Source organism: Diabrotica virgifera, chromosome 1, assembly GCF_917563875.1.
Source record: "Diabrotica virgifera virgifera chromosome 1, PGI_DIABVI_V3a".
NCBI lineage: Eukaryota > Metazoa > Arthropoda > Insecta > Coleoptera > Chrysomelidae > Diabrotica > Diabrotica virgifera.
Genome location: NC_065443.1, coordinates 271,988,801 through 272,004,000, shown reverse-complemented (window position 1 = coordinate 272,004,000; position 15,200 = coordinate 271,988,801). Strand labels below are relative to the sequence as shown.

The following is a 15,200-nucleotide window of genomic DNA, read 5'->3' as shown; positions in this document are numbered from 1 at the left end:
CAAAAGTTCAAATCACATTTTATAAATAAATATACACTTTATTTAAATAATTTAAAATTATTATATATTCTAATATCCATTACAACAGCGGTTCCCAACCTTGTTGGGGTACGCAACGACCTGGTTGGGGGTACGCCGAAAATATTTGGTAATGGCGGACTTTATGTGTTTGTCGTACGTTACGTGATAAATCATTACGTGATTTTATGTTCAGTTTACTTTTTACTTGCTTATTGTGCGTGTTAGTTTTTGACTGATTTGTAAACGATTTAACTGTAATCAAGAAGATGGAAAAGTGGTTAAAAACTGGATCGTTTAAAACAAATCAGACTGATACTGCAAGTCAGGTGCTTAGCAAGCCTAGTACGTCCCGGGACTCAGCAGCAGAACATTCTTCCTGTGTGAGTACCAGTGATAGTAAACCTCAGAAATCTAGTACTAGTACTGGAACTTCCTCAAAGAAACGAAAATATTCAAATGAGTACTTGAAATATGGCTTTTCGTTTACTGGAGAGGAGGAAAGTAAAAACCCACTATGTGTTGTTTGTGGAGAAGTTTTAGGTAATGGTAGCATGAAAACTTCTTTACTTTTGCGCCACCTTGAATCCAAACACGCCCAGCACAAAAATAAAGAAAATGCCTATTTTGAACGACTTTCAAAAAATTATGGGAAAGATGGCGTGGTGTCTTCTTATTTCGCATCAGTTAATAGAGATAATGAAAATGCTGTGGAAACCTCTTTCAAAATTAGCTACCATATTGCAAAAAGTGGTAAAAACCACACAATAGGTGAGGATTTGATAGCCCCTTGTATAAAAGGTGCTGTTTAGTGTACAGTCGGAAAAATGAAAGAATACCCATGAACGAACATATAAAACACGCTGTATTTTCCTGGCACCGTGTCACAAAGAAAATTGTCCAGTGCAAGTACATGTAACAATAATTATTACATGTACTTGCGCTGGCCAATTTTTTGTGTGACACGGTGACAGGAAAATACAGCGTGTTTTATATGTTCGTTCATGGGTATTCTTTCATTTTTCCTACTGTATGTTTGGTCAGGACTTTTTTCGTAAGGTGAACTCCATCCCGCTGTCAAACAACACAGTTTCACGACGAATTCAAGACATTTCTAAGTACATTGAAGAAAAAGTTGTTCAGCAATTAAAAGACATTGATTTTTTTTCCATCCAAGTTGATGAAAGTACGGACATTGCTGCCCTAGCAATCTTACTTGTTAATGCAAGGTATGTAAATCCCAACAAGGAGTTTCAAGAAAATCTGTTGCTGTGCCATGCATTAACTGAGCGTACTACAGGGGAAGATGTGTTCAATGTGATTTATAACTACTTCTGTGAAAAAGAAATAGACTGGGGTAAATTGTGTGGTATATGCACTGACGGAGAAAATCAATGTCTGGCATATATATATATCGGTCTTCAGGGGCGCGTAAAAGAAGTGGCCCCCACGTAGCATGGAGAGCCATTGTTGCATCCACAGACAGAGTCTTGCAACCAAAAAGTTGCCGTCTTCTTTGAATGTTGTTCTCAATGAAGCAGTTAAAGTAGTCAACTTTGTTAAAGCCAATGCAACAAACTCCAGACTGTTCAAAGTGCTTTGTGAAAGTATTGGTGGCATTCACTCCACGTTGCTTTTGCACAAGGAAGTAAGGTGGCTATCTCGCGGGAAGGTTCTTACAAGACTTTTTGAGCTCAGGCATGAACTGCAAGTATTTTTTGAAGAGCATCTTTTTATTTAGCCTCCAAGTTTCATGATAGTGACTGGCTTCAAAAGCTTGCTTATTTAGCTGAAATTTTTTCTCAGATCAATAAAATCAACTTAGAGTTACAGAACAGCTCAATTACAGTATTCAAAGTTGCTGACAAAATTGAATCCATGCTGAAGAAAATTGATTTTTGGAAAACCTGTATTCAAAACAATCAAGCTGAAGTTTTTGGCACGCTTCATGATTTCTTGAGTGACAATAATCTGCCCATATCTGACAAAGTGAAACATCAAATAGTGACACATTTGACAAACCTGAAGGACTCTTTTAGAAAGTATTTTCGTAAAAGAGGTGACGGAGAGAACTGGATTGCAGATCCTTTCAATGAAGAAAACGTCAAGACTGCTACATTGACCGTTTATGAGATGGAAAAGCTCCTAGAACTTTTAAGTTACTCCTCCTTGAAATCCTAGTTCAAGAAGAAACCCCTTGGACAAATCTGGGTGAGCATTAGGGATGAATATGGACCCTTAACCACAAAAGCCCTTCTGGTCTTACTTCCTTTTACAAACACAGAACTAGTTGAGAGATCATTCTCTTCCTATGCTTTCATTAAGAATAATTATAGGAATAAGCTAAATGCAAGTCCTGATTTAAGAGTGTATTTATCAACCTTTGATATTGATTTCAAAATATCATGTGCAACAAAACAGGCCCAAGGGTCACACTAAAACAGTTTTGACTTGTTTTAAGAATAATTTTAATTTCTTTTTTTTTTTCAATAAACTTATTTGCTAATTCTAGTTTGTTTTTTTGATAAGAAGTATTGTATTTACTTTGTTATTATTTTTTTACAGTTGGTATTTAGAATTTACTAAGTTTACTAGAAACATAATAGGCCTAATTTTGGAACAATAATTTGAAATAAATTTATCTCAAGGGGTACGGCAGTGGAAAAAGGTTGGGAACCGCTGCATTACAATGATATTTTAGAAAAAAGTTATTACCGCTCCTTGGTAACACCTCCCGAAAAAAGTCAACAGCGAAAGTATTAACCTAATTAATAATTTAAGCGATTATACAACTAACGGTTATCCAACAACATTTAAAATCCATCTCTTAGTTAATCATGACAACATCATTGTCAACCAATGTTTACATACCAGTGAGAATTTTACTACACATAGTTTGCTGTGTAAAGCAAGAAAAAGTAGTGATATCCGTAAAATATTTGCGCATACGCTGTTAATAATAAAATATCCAACGATTATACTTGGTTTAATGTTTATTGTTTAAAAATTCATAAAATATTCTACATAAAATACAATCTTATATAGTTGGGTATGTAGCGTCAGTGGCAATACCACATTGGTTATTTTTATTTCTGCTCATCCATATATAGCCATCCATTCCCCAGTCAGCTCCCCAGGAGTTTTTCACGATCCAGTAATCTTGCTCTTTCTCTGTCCCATAGCCTACAACCAGTACTCCATGGTTCAAAGAATTGAGGTCACTGTAGCATGATGAGTCATCGAGTATTCCTACAAATGTAATTGTTAATACATATACAGTGTGTCCACGGATGGAGTGCCCAAGAGGAGAAACTTTTTTAATTTCAATTTTAGCGAAAAATGTCATTTGATAAAATGTTTTGCTTGTTCTCAAACCCCATAAAACGAAATATAATTAAACTTTTTCAGAACCCCTCTTAATTTTGTAGCCAATTTTACGTAAATCCCTATAATTTTTTGCACTAAGTTCTAAATCGTTACAATAATTTAGTGTTACTAAGCTACAATGTAGCTTAGTAACTGTCAACTTCGATAAATAATTTGCGAATTGTCATTTTTTTCGACATAAATTTAAAATTGTTGTTTAAAAAATGATGGATAAATTCTTTGTTGAATGCTTAACATTGTCGAAAAAAATGACAATTGGCAAATTATTTATCGGAGTTGCCAGTTACTAAGCTACATTGTAGCTTAGCAACACTATATTATTCTTACGATTTCAAATTTAGTGCAAAAATGTATAGGAATTTGTAATATAAAATTGGCTACAAAATTAAGCAGGTTTTGAAAAACTTGAATTTTATTTCGTTTTATGGGGTTTTAGAACAAGCAAAACTTTTTATCAAGAATGACGTTTTTCGCTAAAAGTGAAAATAAAAAAGTTTTTCCTCTTGGACACCCCATCTGTGGACACACTGTATATCTACATATTTAATATTATTTTGAAAAAATTAAAAAAAATTAAAAAAAAATGATAATATTAAAAAAAACACAAAATAAAATAATAACAAAAAAAAATTAACAAAAAAAAAAGAAAAAAAAATGAACAAAAATAAAAAAGAATAGAAAAAAAAAGAAGTAAAAAAAGTGTTTCGCACAAATTAAAATATATATTAAAAAAAACACAGTAAAATAATTAAAAAAAAAAACAAAATAAAAAAAGCTACACAATGTACCAATGTATCTATAAAAATAAAATTGTAGAATGATTTATGTTATAAGAAATTTATGACTATGAATCTGCAATCAATCAGAAACAAGTCTGGCTAATTGGCTCTGCCAAAGCCATTTTCCAAAAAAAAAAATGTTCTTTTGTATACAAACAAAATATTAAATTCACCCAATTTGAATCAAATAAAATAATTTTTACCTGAATCATATAATTGAAAATTAAAACTGGCATCAATAGCTACTGATATGGGTCCCTTTGCAATAACGGCATTTTTCAGGTCATCTTCATCGTTCTTCTTAATATAAGTAAAGTTACTAATTTTTGCAGCTACTTTGGAGCTATCAAATCTGCATTTATCATCAACACCTTCATAAGGATAATCGTTTTCAGACATTATTCCTCCAGCTGTTTCAATGTATTCTAATGCCTTGTCCATGTACCCACCTGAACATCCATAACAGTCTTCTTTTGCGCAATCTACGAGATTTTGTTCACTTAAAGAGACCAATTTTCCTGTTTTAAGAAAATAAGCTCCTTCTACTGTTCCAGTCTATAAAGTAATAAATAAAATGAAACAATTATTGTTTATGAAAGAAATGGTAAATTATTTTATGCTCATGAAAACAATAATTAATGGAATTATGTGTGCAGATAAACTATCTTGGTTGATAATAGATACGAATGATGATATAAAACCATCCCTAGGGGGTATTGCAAAGAATATGTGCCTGGATGGACTGAAACATGTGAAGACTTATACACGAAGTTTCTCGAAAGTGGTGACCGAGAAATAGCCGATGAGCTTTTACACAACATCGATACAGCTAGACGCCAAAAATGGATAAAGACTGTCGAAAACCTTGACTTCAAAAAATCAAGCCCGCAGGCATGGTCCTTGTTGCGGAAAATTGGAGGAGCTAACCAGCTGGAATCCAGAGACAAGGTTGCCTCCCATATAGTATCTCTATCCAGAGCTCCACGAGATCGAACACATACTACCAACGTGAAAAGAGACTTAAGGGCATTAAAACAAATGAACAGAACGAACTCCGAATATTCAGCAAGAATACTTATTTCTGAAATCACACATGCGCTGAAAGAAATGAAATCAGGTAAAGCACCTGGCTTTGATGGTATCCATCCAGAATTCTTGATACACAGTGGTGCATACACGAAACAGTGGCTTGCAATGTTCTTTAATGATATACTTCAGTCAGGTAACATTCCTTTCTCACTTAAGCGAACAAAGATAATTGCAATTCCGAAACCGGGCAAATCAAACGATAAGCCAGAAAACTACCGCCCCATAGCTCTACTCAGCATAGTATATAAACTATTAGAAAAGCTTCTCCTCAACAGAATTAGTCACAGGATACTAGAAAATGTCCCCATTGAACAAGCTGGCTTCCGCCCTCATCGAAGCTGTACGGACCAATTGCTGTCATTAACAACTTTTATAGAAGCTAGTTTACAAAAGAAACAAAAGACAGCAACAGTATTTATAGATCTAACAGCAGCATATGATACTGTTTGGAGACAGGGATTAATATATAAAATGGCCCGCATTATCCCCTGCAGAAAGATAATTAACCTCATTGACAACATGCTGACCAACAGAGCCTTCCAGGTTATAATGGGAACGGAGACGAGTAGACAGACGAAACTTAACAATGGTCTTCCACAGGGTTCTGTCCTTGCCCCTTTACTTTTCAGCCTCTATATTGCTGACATGCCTGAAAGCGAATCTCGGAAGTTTGGATATGCTGACGACTGGACCCTTGCAACAAGCCACCAATCTTTAGAAACTACAGAAATCACTCTCACGAATGACTTATCCATCCTCAGCGAATACCTTAAGAAATGGAGACTACAGCCAAGTACTACAAAAACTGAAGTATCAGCTTTTCATCTAAACAACAAGTTGGCAAACAGAGAATTGTCTGTGTATTTTAATAACAAGCTGTTAAAATACAATAAATACCCGAAATACCTTGGGGTTACTCTAGACAGAACGCTAACATTCAGAGAACACCTGACGAAAACAGCAGCGAAATTGAAAACACGCAACAATATAATACAGAAACTCTGCGGCACTACATGGGGGTCCACAGCAAACATTAAGATCCTCTGCTCTTGGCCTGATATATCCGGTGGCAGAATACTGTGCTCCAGTGTGGCTAAATAGCAGGCATACCCACCTGGTCGACACCCAACTAAACCGTACTATGCGTATGATAACAGGCACAATTAAGCCCACCCCTACAATGTGGCTACCTACCCTTAGTAATATAGCACCACCCAACCTACGCCGCGAACATGCATTGGTTAAAGAATATAACAAAATAATGAACAGTCGCCAGCTTCTAGTCCACAACGACATCCCCGATATTCTTGGAAACCGTCTCCGATCCAGGTTACCCCCTCTACAATCTGCTCAAGCGCTGCAGCAATCCAACTTTGCCTTAAATACCCGATGAAGAGAAGATTGGGAAAGTAGGACAGATCCGTATTACCATAGTCTACCGGACATCATAGGGAAACCTGGCGAATTTGAACGTCCCCGTAAGATTTGGGCAGCCCTTAATCGAATTCGAACAAACTGTGGAAGATGCGCCGACTCCCTCCACAGATGGGGTAAACTCCCCTCGCCTTCTTGTGACTGCGGCGCTGCAAGACAGACGATCAGTCACATTGTTCAGGACTGCCCACGCAGAGCATACACAGGCGACCCTATAGACTTTGTAATGGCAACCGAAGGGTCAATCGAATATATAAAAAAATTGGACATCTGTTTGTGATGCATTGTATAATGCATAAATCTAAATATATTATGTGATATACTTAAGCCATACGCTAAATAAAATAGATACGAAGAATAGTATAAACTATAGATCAAGGTTTTATAAAACTATAATATTCACCTAATACATGTGTTCAATCCGTAGGCTGATAGTACTTATATGGCAGAATGAATTGATACCAGAAAAGTGGCTAAAGGGAGTAATATGTTCGTTGCATAAAAAAGGTGATCAATTGGTTTGTAAGAACTATAGAGGCATTACTCTGTTAGCATCTGCGTATAAAATCTTCGGCAATGTATTTTTTGGAAGACTGAAACATTTGAAAAAAGATATTGTTGGTCAATATCAATGCGTATTCACTGCTGGAAAGTCAACTATACATCAAATTCAAGCACATAGGCAGATTCTAGAAAAGTCACTGGAACATAACATAGATATTCACCATCTCTTTCTCAACTTCAAAGCAGCCAATGACACTGTTAAAAGGACTGCATTATAGTATGCAATGATAGACTTTGAGATCCCATCTAGGTTAGTTAGGTTGACCCAACTAACAATGCAAAACGTAAGCTCAAGCATTAGAAGTCAAGGAACTTAGGTTTTTTGACATTAATAATGGTCTAAGACAGGGGGACGTGCTGGCGTGTCTCCTCTTTAATATTACCTTAAAAAAGGTAGTCAGAAAATGAAATATTAGAATGAACGGAACTATTTTTAATAGACCGACGCAAGTTCTCGCATTCGGTTGCGATATATTTATAGTGTGCAGAAGTATGAGAGACATGGTGCAGTGTTTTACAAGGCTTGCGAAAGCGGCAAGAGAATTAGGACTTGTGGTAAACGAGGAACAAACCAATTATATATTGGTTTCTAAAAATTCCCGAAATATTCAACAGATAATTCAAATTAACAACCATACCTTTGAGCAAGTCATGGAATTCACATATCTTGGATCTCTATTAAACTCAATAAACAAGACAAGAGACGAAATAAAAGGGCGCATAATAATATCAAACAGAACTGGTCACGGTCTCCAGAAACATTTAAATAATAAAAATATAAAACGTGCAGTAAAGCTGAATATATACAAGACCTTAACAAGACCGGTTTTGATATATGGGGCTGAAACGTGGAACTTAACTCAAAATGATGAAATTAATAATTCTTGGTATTTTTGAGAAAAAAATTCTTAGAAAGACTTTTGGGGCCGTAAATGAAATTTGGCTATGGCGTCGAAGATACAACTTTGAACTTTATCAGTTATACACCGATCCAGATATTGTAAGATTCGTTGAAGTGCAGACTTAGATGAGCTGGACACATTGCTAGGATGCCAGATCACGAATACACTAAAAAATTAACTTTTTCAAAACCAGAGGGCACAAGAAGTAGGGGACGACCACGAAGAAGATGGATTGATGATGTGGAAGAAGACTTAAAGATTCTAGGAGTCGGAAGATGGAGGGAAGTTGCCATGAATCGACAGGAGTGGCGCCTTCTTTGTGAGCAGGTCAAGATCCACAACCGAGTGTCGAGCCACTTATGATGATGACATGTGTTAAATATATGTTTTAAAAACTACAGCAATATTAATTTGTGTATAAGCATACAGGCTGAGTCACCACTAACGGGACGGAAGATTTGAAAGAAAAAATTTCAAAAAAATTTAAATTAGTAGTTTGTAAGTTGATAAAATCTACATTTAAAAATTATTTTGAAATATACAGGGTGTCCCAATAACTGGCGGCGTATCAAAGTTATATTTTTTCTTATGGAACACCCTATGTTTTATTGCATTTTAAGGTATAGTTTTATAAGGCTTCCCTATACCTATGTACAGAGTGTTCTGAGTTATGTTGACTTTTCTTAAGATGTAAAGTTTTTAAAGAAGGCTTATTCTCAAGTTATTTAAGAAATTATAAAAAAATTAATTTTACATCTAAATATTTGGATATTGGTTGAATTTATTTCATGATTAATTATTACACATTTATTTACAGGGTGTTCAAAATTTACAGTTTCATTAGTGGATTATTCAATGTGTCATATGATTCTTATTTTAAATGGAACACCATGTATATTAATAAATAATTATACTAAACAAATCTACCTCTTTTGAATGGTATATGGATGTCCTATACCTAGGTCTCATAGTTTTTGCGTAATTTAAAATTATTAAAATTCCTTATCTGTAAATCGATTTTAAAACAAAAGATGTAGTTAATTAATGGCATTTTATGACATTGTCATTTTATGACAGTACGATCTGGTAATTATTTTATAATTAATGTACCTATTCCATGATTGATTATTACACATTTATTTACAGGGTGTTTAAAATTTACAGTTTCATTATTGGATTATTTAATGTGTCATGATGCTTATTTTAAATAAAGCACCATGATTATTAATAAATTATTATACTAAACACAGGTTCCTCTTTCGAATGGTATAGGGATGTTCTATAACTAGGAGTTTCATAGTGTTTGCGTAATTTACAATTTTCTAAACGGTTAATTGATTTTAAAAAATAATATTTATAGTCACTATCGATTTTTAAACTGAACGAAATAAATATCTGTTTACTCTATCATAATGAAATGAAAATTACATCTATTTACTAGACCATTATTATGAAAAGTAGGTAGATTGGTCTGTATATAATACATTTAAAAAAAAAATCAGAATCTTCTCCAAAGTCTAAAGTCAATAAACAATAACTTTAATATTTATCATAATCCTGTTCGGTCTAATACTGGTGTAGTTGAGTTTTATACGAATTACAGTGGTTTCTCTTAAGTATTCTAACAGTCGTTTGAATGATTTACAATTCGCCCGAAATTTTATTTATGGAATACATTCAACCAATATCCAACTATTTAGATGTCAAAGTATTTTTTTATAATTTCTTAAATAACTTGAGAATAAGTCTTCTTTTAAAACTTTACATTTTAATAAAAGTCAACATAACTTAGAACACTCTGTACAAAGGTATAGGTCTTATGAAAATATACCTTATTTTTTGCGGAAAATTAAAAACTACAATAAAAAACAGGGTGTTCCATAAGAAAAATTTAACTTTGATAGGCCGCCATTTATTGGGACCTTGTATATTTCAAAGTAATTTTAAAATGTAGCTTTTATCACCTTACAAACTACTAATTTAAAATTGTTTTCCAATCTTTTACCATTTCCCTGTAATCTTCTGTCCCGTTAGAGGTGAGTCACCCTGTATAAGAGGAGTAAAAAATATTAACTCCTTACCGTACTAAAACTCCAACAGGATCCACAAGATCCTTGATCCTTGACTTCAGTCACTGCCCCTTTTTCTCTCCAATCAAACTTAGACGGAAGATTTTTTACTGGAGTAAGTGAGTGAATAACACGAGGTCTAGACGACTTGGTACTTTTAGAAATTCCTAACATATCCGAAAATTCCTTTTCTGTCAAATCTGCAAATTTTGTTACCCCCAACTTGAATATAGACAGTCCATGATCGTATTTGTCATTATGATTTTCGATTTTTCTTAGACTTTCTTGAAAAATTGTAAAACGTTTTTGTTCCTCAATATAATTTCTGTAACTTTTATTATTCCTAACCTAAATAAATACAAAATGATTAGTAAAATAAATTAATATATACAGTATGTCACACTTAAGATGAAAACACTCCTATAATTCGGATATCAAAATAAACATAACTTTAAAATGTTGCACAGTAATACAGATTAATGATTCACATTTTTTAAGATAGTCAACTGAAATTTAAATTTTAAGTGCGTCTTACTGCGAAGTCACAAAGATTATGGATTTCGGATATTTTGTTCTGCGTTAAAGATACCGAACATTATTTGGAAAGTTGTTCCAAATATTATTATAACTCCAAATACCAAATTTCATGACAAAACTCGCACTTTTAGTTTTTTCATTAATAATTGTAGTCAGGACCCTAAAATTCCGGTCTGCTTTCTCGAGATGCATCTGGGTACAGCTAATCTTGGGTTTTAGGACCCTGACTACAAATACTGAAAAAACTAAAAGTGCGAATTTTGTCATCAAATTTGGTATGTGGGGTTATAATATTATTTGGAACAAATTTTCCAAATAACTTACCGATACCTCTAATGTGAAGCAAAATATCGAAAATTCACCCTGTTTGTTGATTCGCAGTGGCCGGTCGCGTTTAAAATTTAAATTCCAGTTGACTATCTTGAAAAATGTGAACCATGATCAATCTGTATGGTTCTTCAACCTTCACCAATCTGGTGTCTTCATTATAAATGGGACCCACTGTATAGTATTATGTTTTCCTAACCTTAAATTGTACCCATTCTTCTTTATCACTTAACGCGTGAACTGATGCAAAAGCCAGCAAAATAAAAAGAAAAACTTTCATCTTGAAAATAATTGTTGTAATAACTAAATAGTCTTGATTTAAACTTATTTACAACACTACTCGAAGGCTCTAACTTTGTACTGATGCAAAACTGAAATACTACTTATGGTTCATAAAATATAGAAACAGCCTTTTATATCATGCTACATTTGTTTACTGCAAAACATTTTGCAAAATCCAAAGTATGGTTCAGATAATTTTCGTAATTATTCAAATTTAATAAGCAGCAATAGATGGCAATAGTTAGGAAATAATAAATAAAAAATAAACAAGTTTATTTACTGATGTTTTAGAGATTTAACCATAAATTTTAAATCTATCTTATAATAATGTATGTTACAAAAGTTTTAGAGAGAATATTAATAAGGGGTTTAAGAAAACGGTGAAATATATTTTTAAATAATATTTTGAATAACCCGTTCACCAATAACTAAGTAACGACAAATACAATTCAAGCTAATCTAACGTCTTTATTCTTCAAACTATGCGATATCTAGTTCACACTTGTCCCATTATGTTCTGGATGGTGTTAATGTCCACATCGCCAGTTTTCTGAAATTATCAACTTCGCAGCTCTTGTGATTTTTTAACTTTCCAAGCATTATCGTAAACTTGTCGGCTTAGTATTACCCGAAAATCCTTAATGTGACTCAGGAACTGATTAAACTTTCTTCTTCTGCTTGTGCCACTCATATCGGAGATTCGAAATCATGAAGGCTATCCTGACCGTGTTTACAGATGACCTAAAGAGTTCATTAATGGTGCAGCCAAACTACTCTCTCAAATTCTGCAACCATGACACTTTTCGACGACCTGGATTCCGTTTTCCTTCCATTCTTCCTTGCATTAAACTTTATTAAACTTTACAATACTATTTGAATGTAAGAGTGAAAGATGTAATTTTTTTATCTTATTAAGCTATTCTAGAGATAAAACAAATTTTTATCTAACTAACAATGCAAGAATAAATAAACAGGTTAGACCTCCAACCCCAACCAACGCAAATATGAAGAAATTAGCTACAAGAAAAAAATCATTAGAAAGAGAAAAATTAGACATACAATAAATGACTATGTAAATAACCAATATATGACTCATTTGCTTGTTAGATCTGGATCCCGCGTATGAAAAAAAAGTTAATTCATAGCAAGCTGAAAATTTGTTAATAGCTTAAGAGTGTCTTGTCGGACAAACTTTGATATATGGGAACACTGGAACAGGAGAAGTTTTAATTGTGGAAGAGGTTAAAAATTTGGAACGGTCAGACCACGAAAACGGCACATATATTTTGTCCGACAGAACAGACTTAACCCTTATCCGGGCAAGGTGGGTCCAACGAGACGCCAATTCTTTTATCATAAACTGACAGAAAAATTTTTGTTGAAATTTATGCATCACTGAATTTGTTTAGAAGTATATTTCCTTCAACATAGTCATGAGCTATTCAAAATATTCATTATCATTTTTGTAATTATTGAGCCGAAAAAATTTTGTCACGTAAAGGGGCAACACGGGCCCGTCGCACCCTATTTGTATTTATAAATAAAGTCTAAATCTTTGTTACGGAAGTTAATCTGGCAGTCAGGTAATATTTTTGTGGATTATCTAAACGACTTGTATGAATCCAGAAATCTGATAATAAAGTTAAACTTTAACTGTAACAAACAACGTAAACGTCTCTTTGATGGGAACATCAAAGAGATTCTTACAATAGGTGTTATATCTATTCTAAATGAATTTTAAAAACTGGTAATCATTTTTGGAATGCAATAATATTGTTAGGTAGATACTTGAACATATTTTAAAATAAATAATGCATTTGATATCAGTCGTTTGACATCGATGTTAGTTTCGACAACTAAGCTCCTAAAATTATATTGAATTACAGTGAAAGTAGATAGTGCGAATAAAATGCCCCGAAAACAATTATCAGCTGCAGAACTGCCAGATATTACTAATAATTTATGGGATTCCGATGATAAAGAATCTCCTGAAGTAGACGGTATTGAAAGTGACTCTGAAATTGAAGATTATCTTTTGGAAGCAAGTGAAGAGGATGATCAGCAAATAGTATTGAGTGATAATGAAAAAGAATGTGTAGCTACAAGTTCCCAGATTTCAGAGTGTGTAATTGTTAAAACTAAGGATGGAACTAACTGGACGAATCAACCACAACCGACAGGACGTATGCGATCCTGCGACATAATAAAAAGCAAAGTGCACAAAGTAGTTAGCCCCTAGTCAAAGTGTAGATGATCCTGTTGATTCCTTTTGTTGGTTTGTGGACGAAAAAATTGTGAACGAAATAGTAAAGTGTACAAATAAAGAAGCCGAAAAAGTCTCGGGGTAGAGAACTGGAAATATTGCGACTCTAGAGAGCTATATATGCCTTTATTGGACTAGGTACTACTAACTGCAGGGCACCTGAGTGCCAAAATCAATAATGTAGATATATTTTGAAATAAGTTTTATGGACCTACTATATTTAGAGCTACCATGGAATTAAAATTATTTAAAAATATGCTAAGATTTGTTCGATTTGACGATAAGGACACGAAGTTTGAACGAAGAAGGAACGACAAAGTAGCAGCAATACGCGATGTGTGGAATCAAGTCAACCAAAACTTCCAAAAATACTATTTATCATTAAAAAACATAACGGTATACGAGCAACTTGTTCCTTTGATTATTACTCCAAAGGTTTATTACTTGTGAATAAATATTCTTTCTACAAAAGTTTGCTAGCATTTCTTTATTTTGTGCAAATCCTTCAGGTAGATCGCACCCTCCAGGTAGACCGCATGCTATAGTAGCACCTTTTTTTAATCTAGACAATTTAAATGTAACTTTAATAAAAAATTCAAAAAGAATATTAGAAAGATATGGGTAAATATGAATAGTACATTCAAGAACAGTGGTGGGCCTAACGGACCCGAGCTGCCGAGTTGCCCGGTTACGCAAGTAAAATGTGTTGCCCGGATAAGGGTTAAACTCTCCGAACAGAGATTAAACTCTCATGCAAAAATCAGACTTCTATTTATCACCAAATAGGCGTTTTAATGAGTGGAACCTGTAGAATATATCAAATGACAGGAATTATGACAGGTGAAAAATAGCAGTTTGATTTTTATGACAGGTGATAAATAGCAGTCTGATTTTTGCATGAGAGTTTAATCTCTGTTCGGAGAGTTTAAGGCTGTTCTGTCGGACAAAATAAATGTGCCGTTTTCGTGGTCTGACCGTTCCAAATTTTGAACCTGTTCCACATTTAAAACTGCCCCTGTTCCAGTGTTCCCATATTTCAAAGTTTATCCGACTAGACACCCGTAAGCTATTAACAAATTTTCAGCTTGCTATTAATCAACTTTTTTTTCATTCGCGAGATCCAGACCTATATGTGGTTATTCCATTTTTTTATATTTAGCGTCTATTCGTTTATACATTGTACATTACATTGTCTTGCAATATCTTCACTCCCCTATCGATCTCTTAGAATGTTTTTTATAATTATCTGTCGTTTCAAGTAATCTTCGTGTTGTACCTTTATCCAGTCTTGTTTCTGATGCATATGTCATTATTGATCGTACAATAGCTTTAAAAGTTCTTGACTTCATCTCGGTGTTAATACCTATGTCGGTTTCGCCATATAGTATTATTAAGACATCCTGCTAGTCTATTTGCTTTTTGTACTTGATTTCTCACTAGTTCTCTTTGATAGAAATCCTGCTAGTCTATTTGCTGTTTGTACTTGATTTCTTTCTGATCCGTCCAAGAGTCTCTTAGCGTAAATAGCGCATAAAATTGATATCTTCAA

General features: G+C 33.8%; 1 protein-coding gene across 2 annotated transcripts in view; it reads right to left on the bottom strand.

The window, feature by feature from the left end:
* Positions 1 to 2,993: 2,993 nt before the first annotated feature.
* Positions 2,994 to 15,200, bottom strand: part of LOC114333235 (procathepsin L) — a 33,458-nt gene continuing 21,251 nt past the window's right edge. The window contains exons 1-4 of one of the 2 annotated variants that reach the window (XM_028283095.2): positions 11,306 to 11,501; positions 10,255 to 10,590; positions 4,388 to 4,739; positions 2,994 to 3,267 (exon numbers count right to left, since the gene is read on the bottom strand). In XM_028283095.2, the coding sequence (XP_028138896.1) occupies positions 3,056 to 3,267; positions 4,388 to 4,739; positions 10,255 to 10,590; positions 11,306 to 11,386 (981 nt within the window). In that variant the 5' untranslated portion in view covers positions 11,387 to 11,501 and the 3' untranslated portion in view covers positions 2,994 to 3,055. Of the gene's footprint in view, positions 3,268 to 4,387; positions 4,740 to 10,254; positions 10,591 to 11,305; positions 11,502 to 15,200 lie in introns of those variants that run through there. The other variant, XM_050650527.1, reaches the window with a different exon arrangement.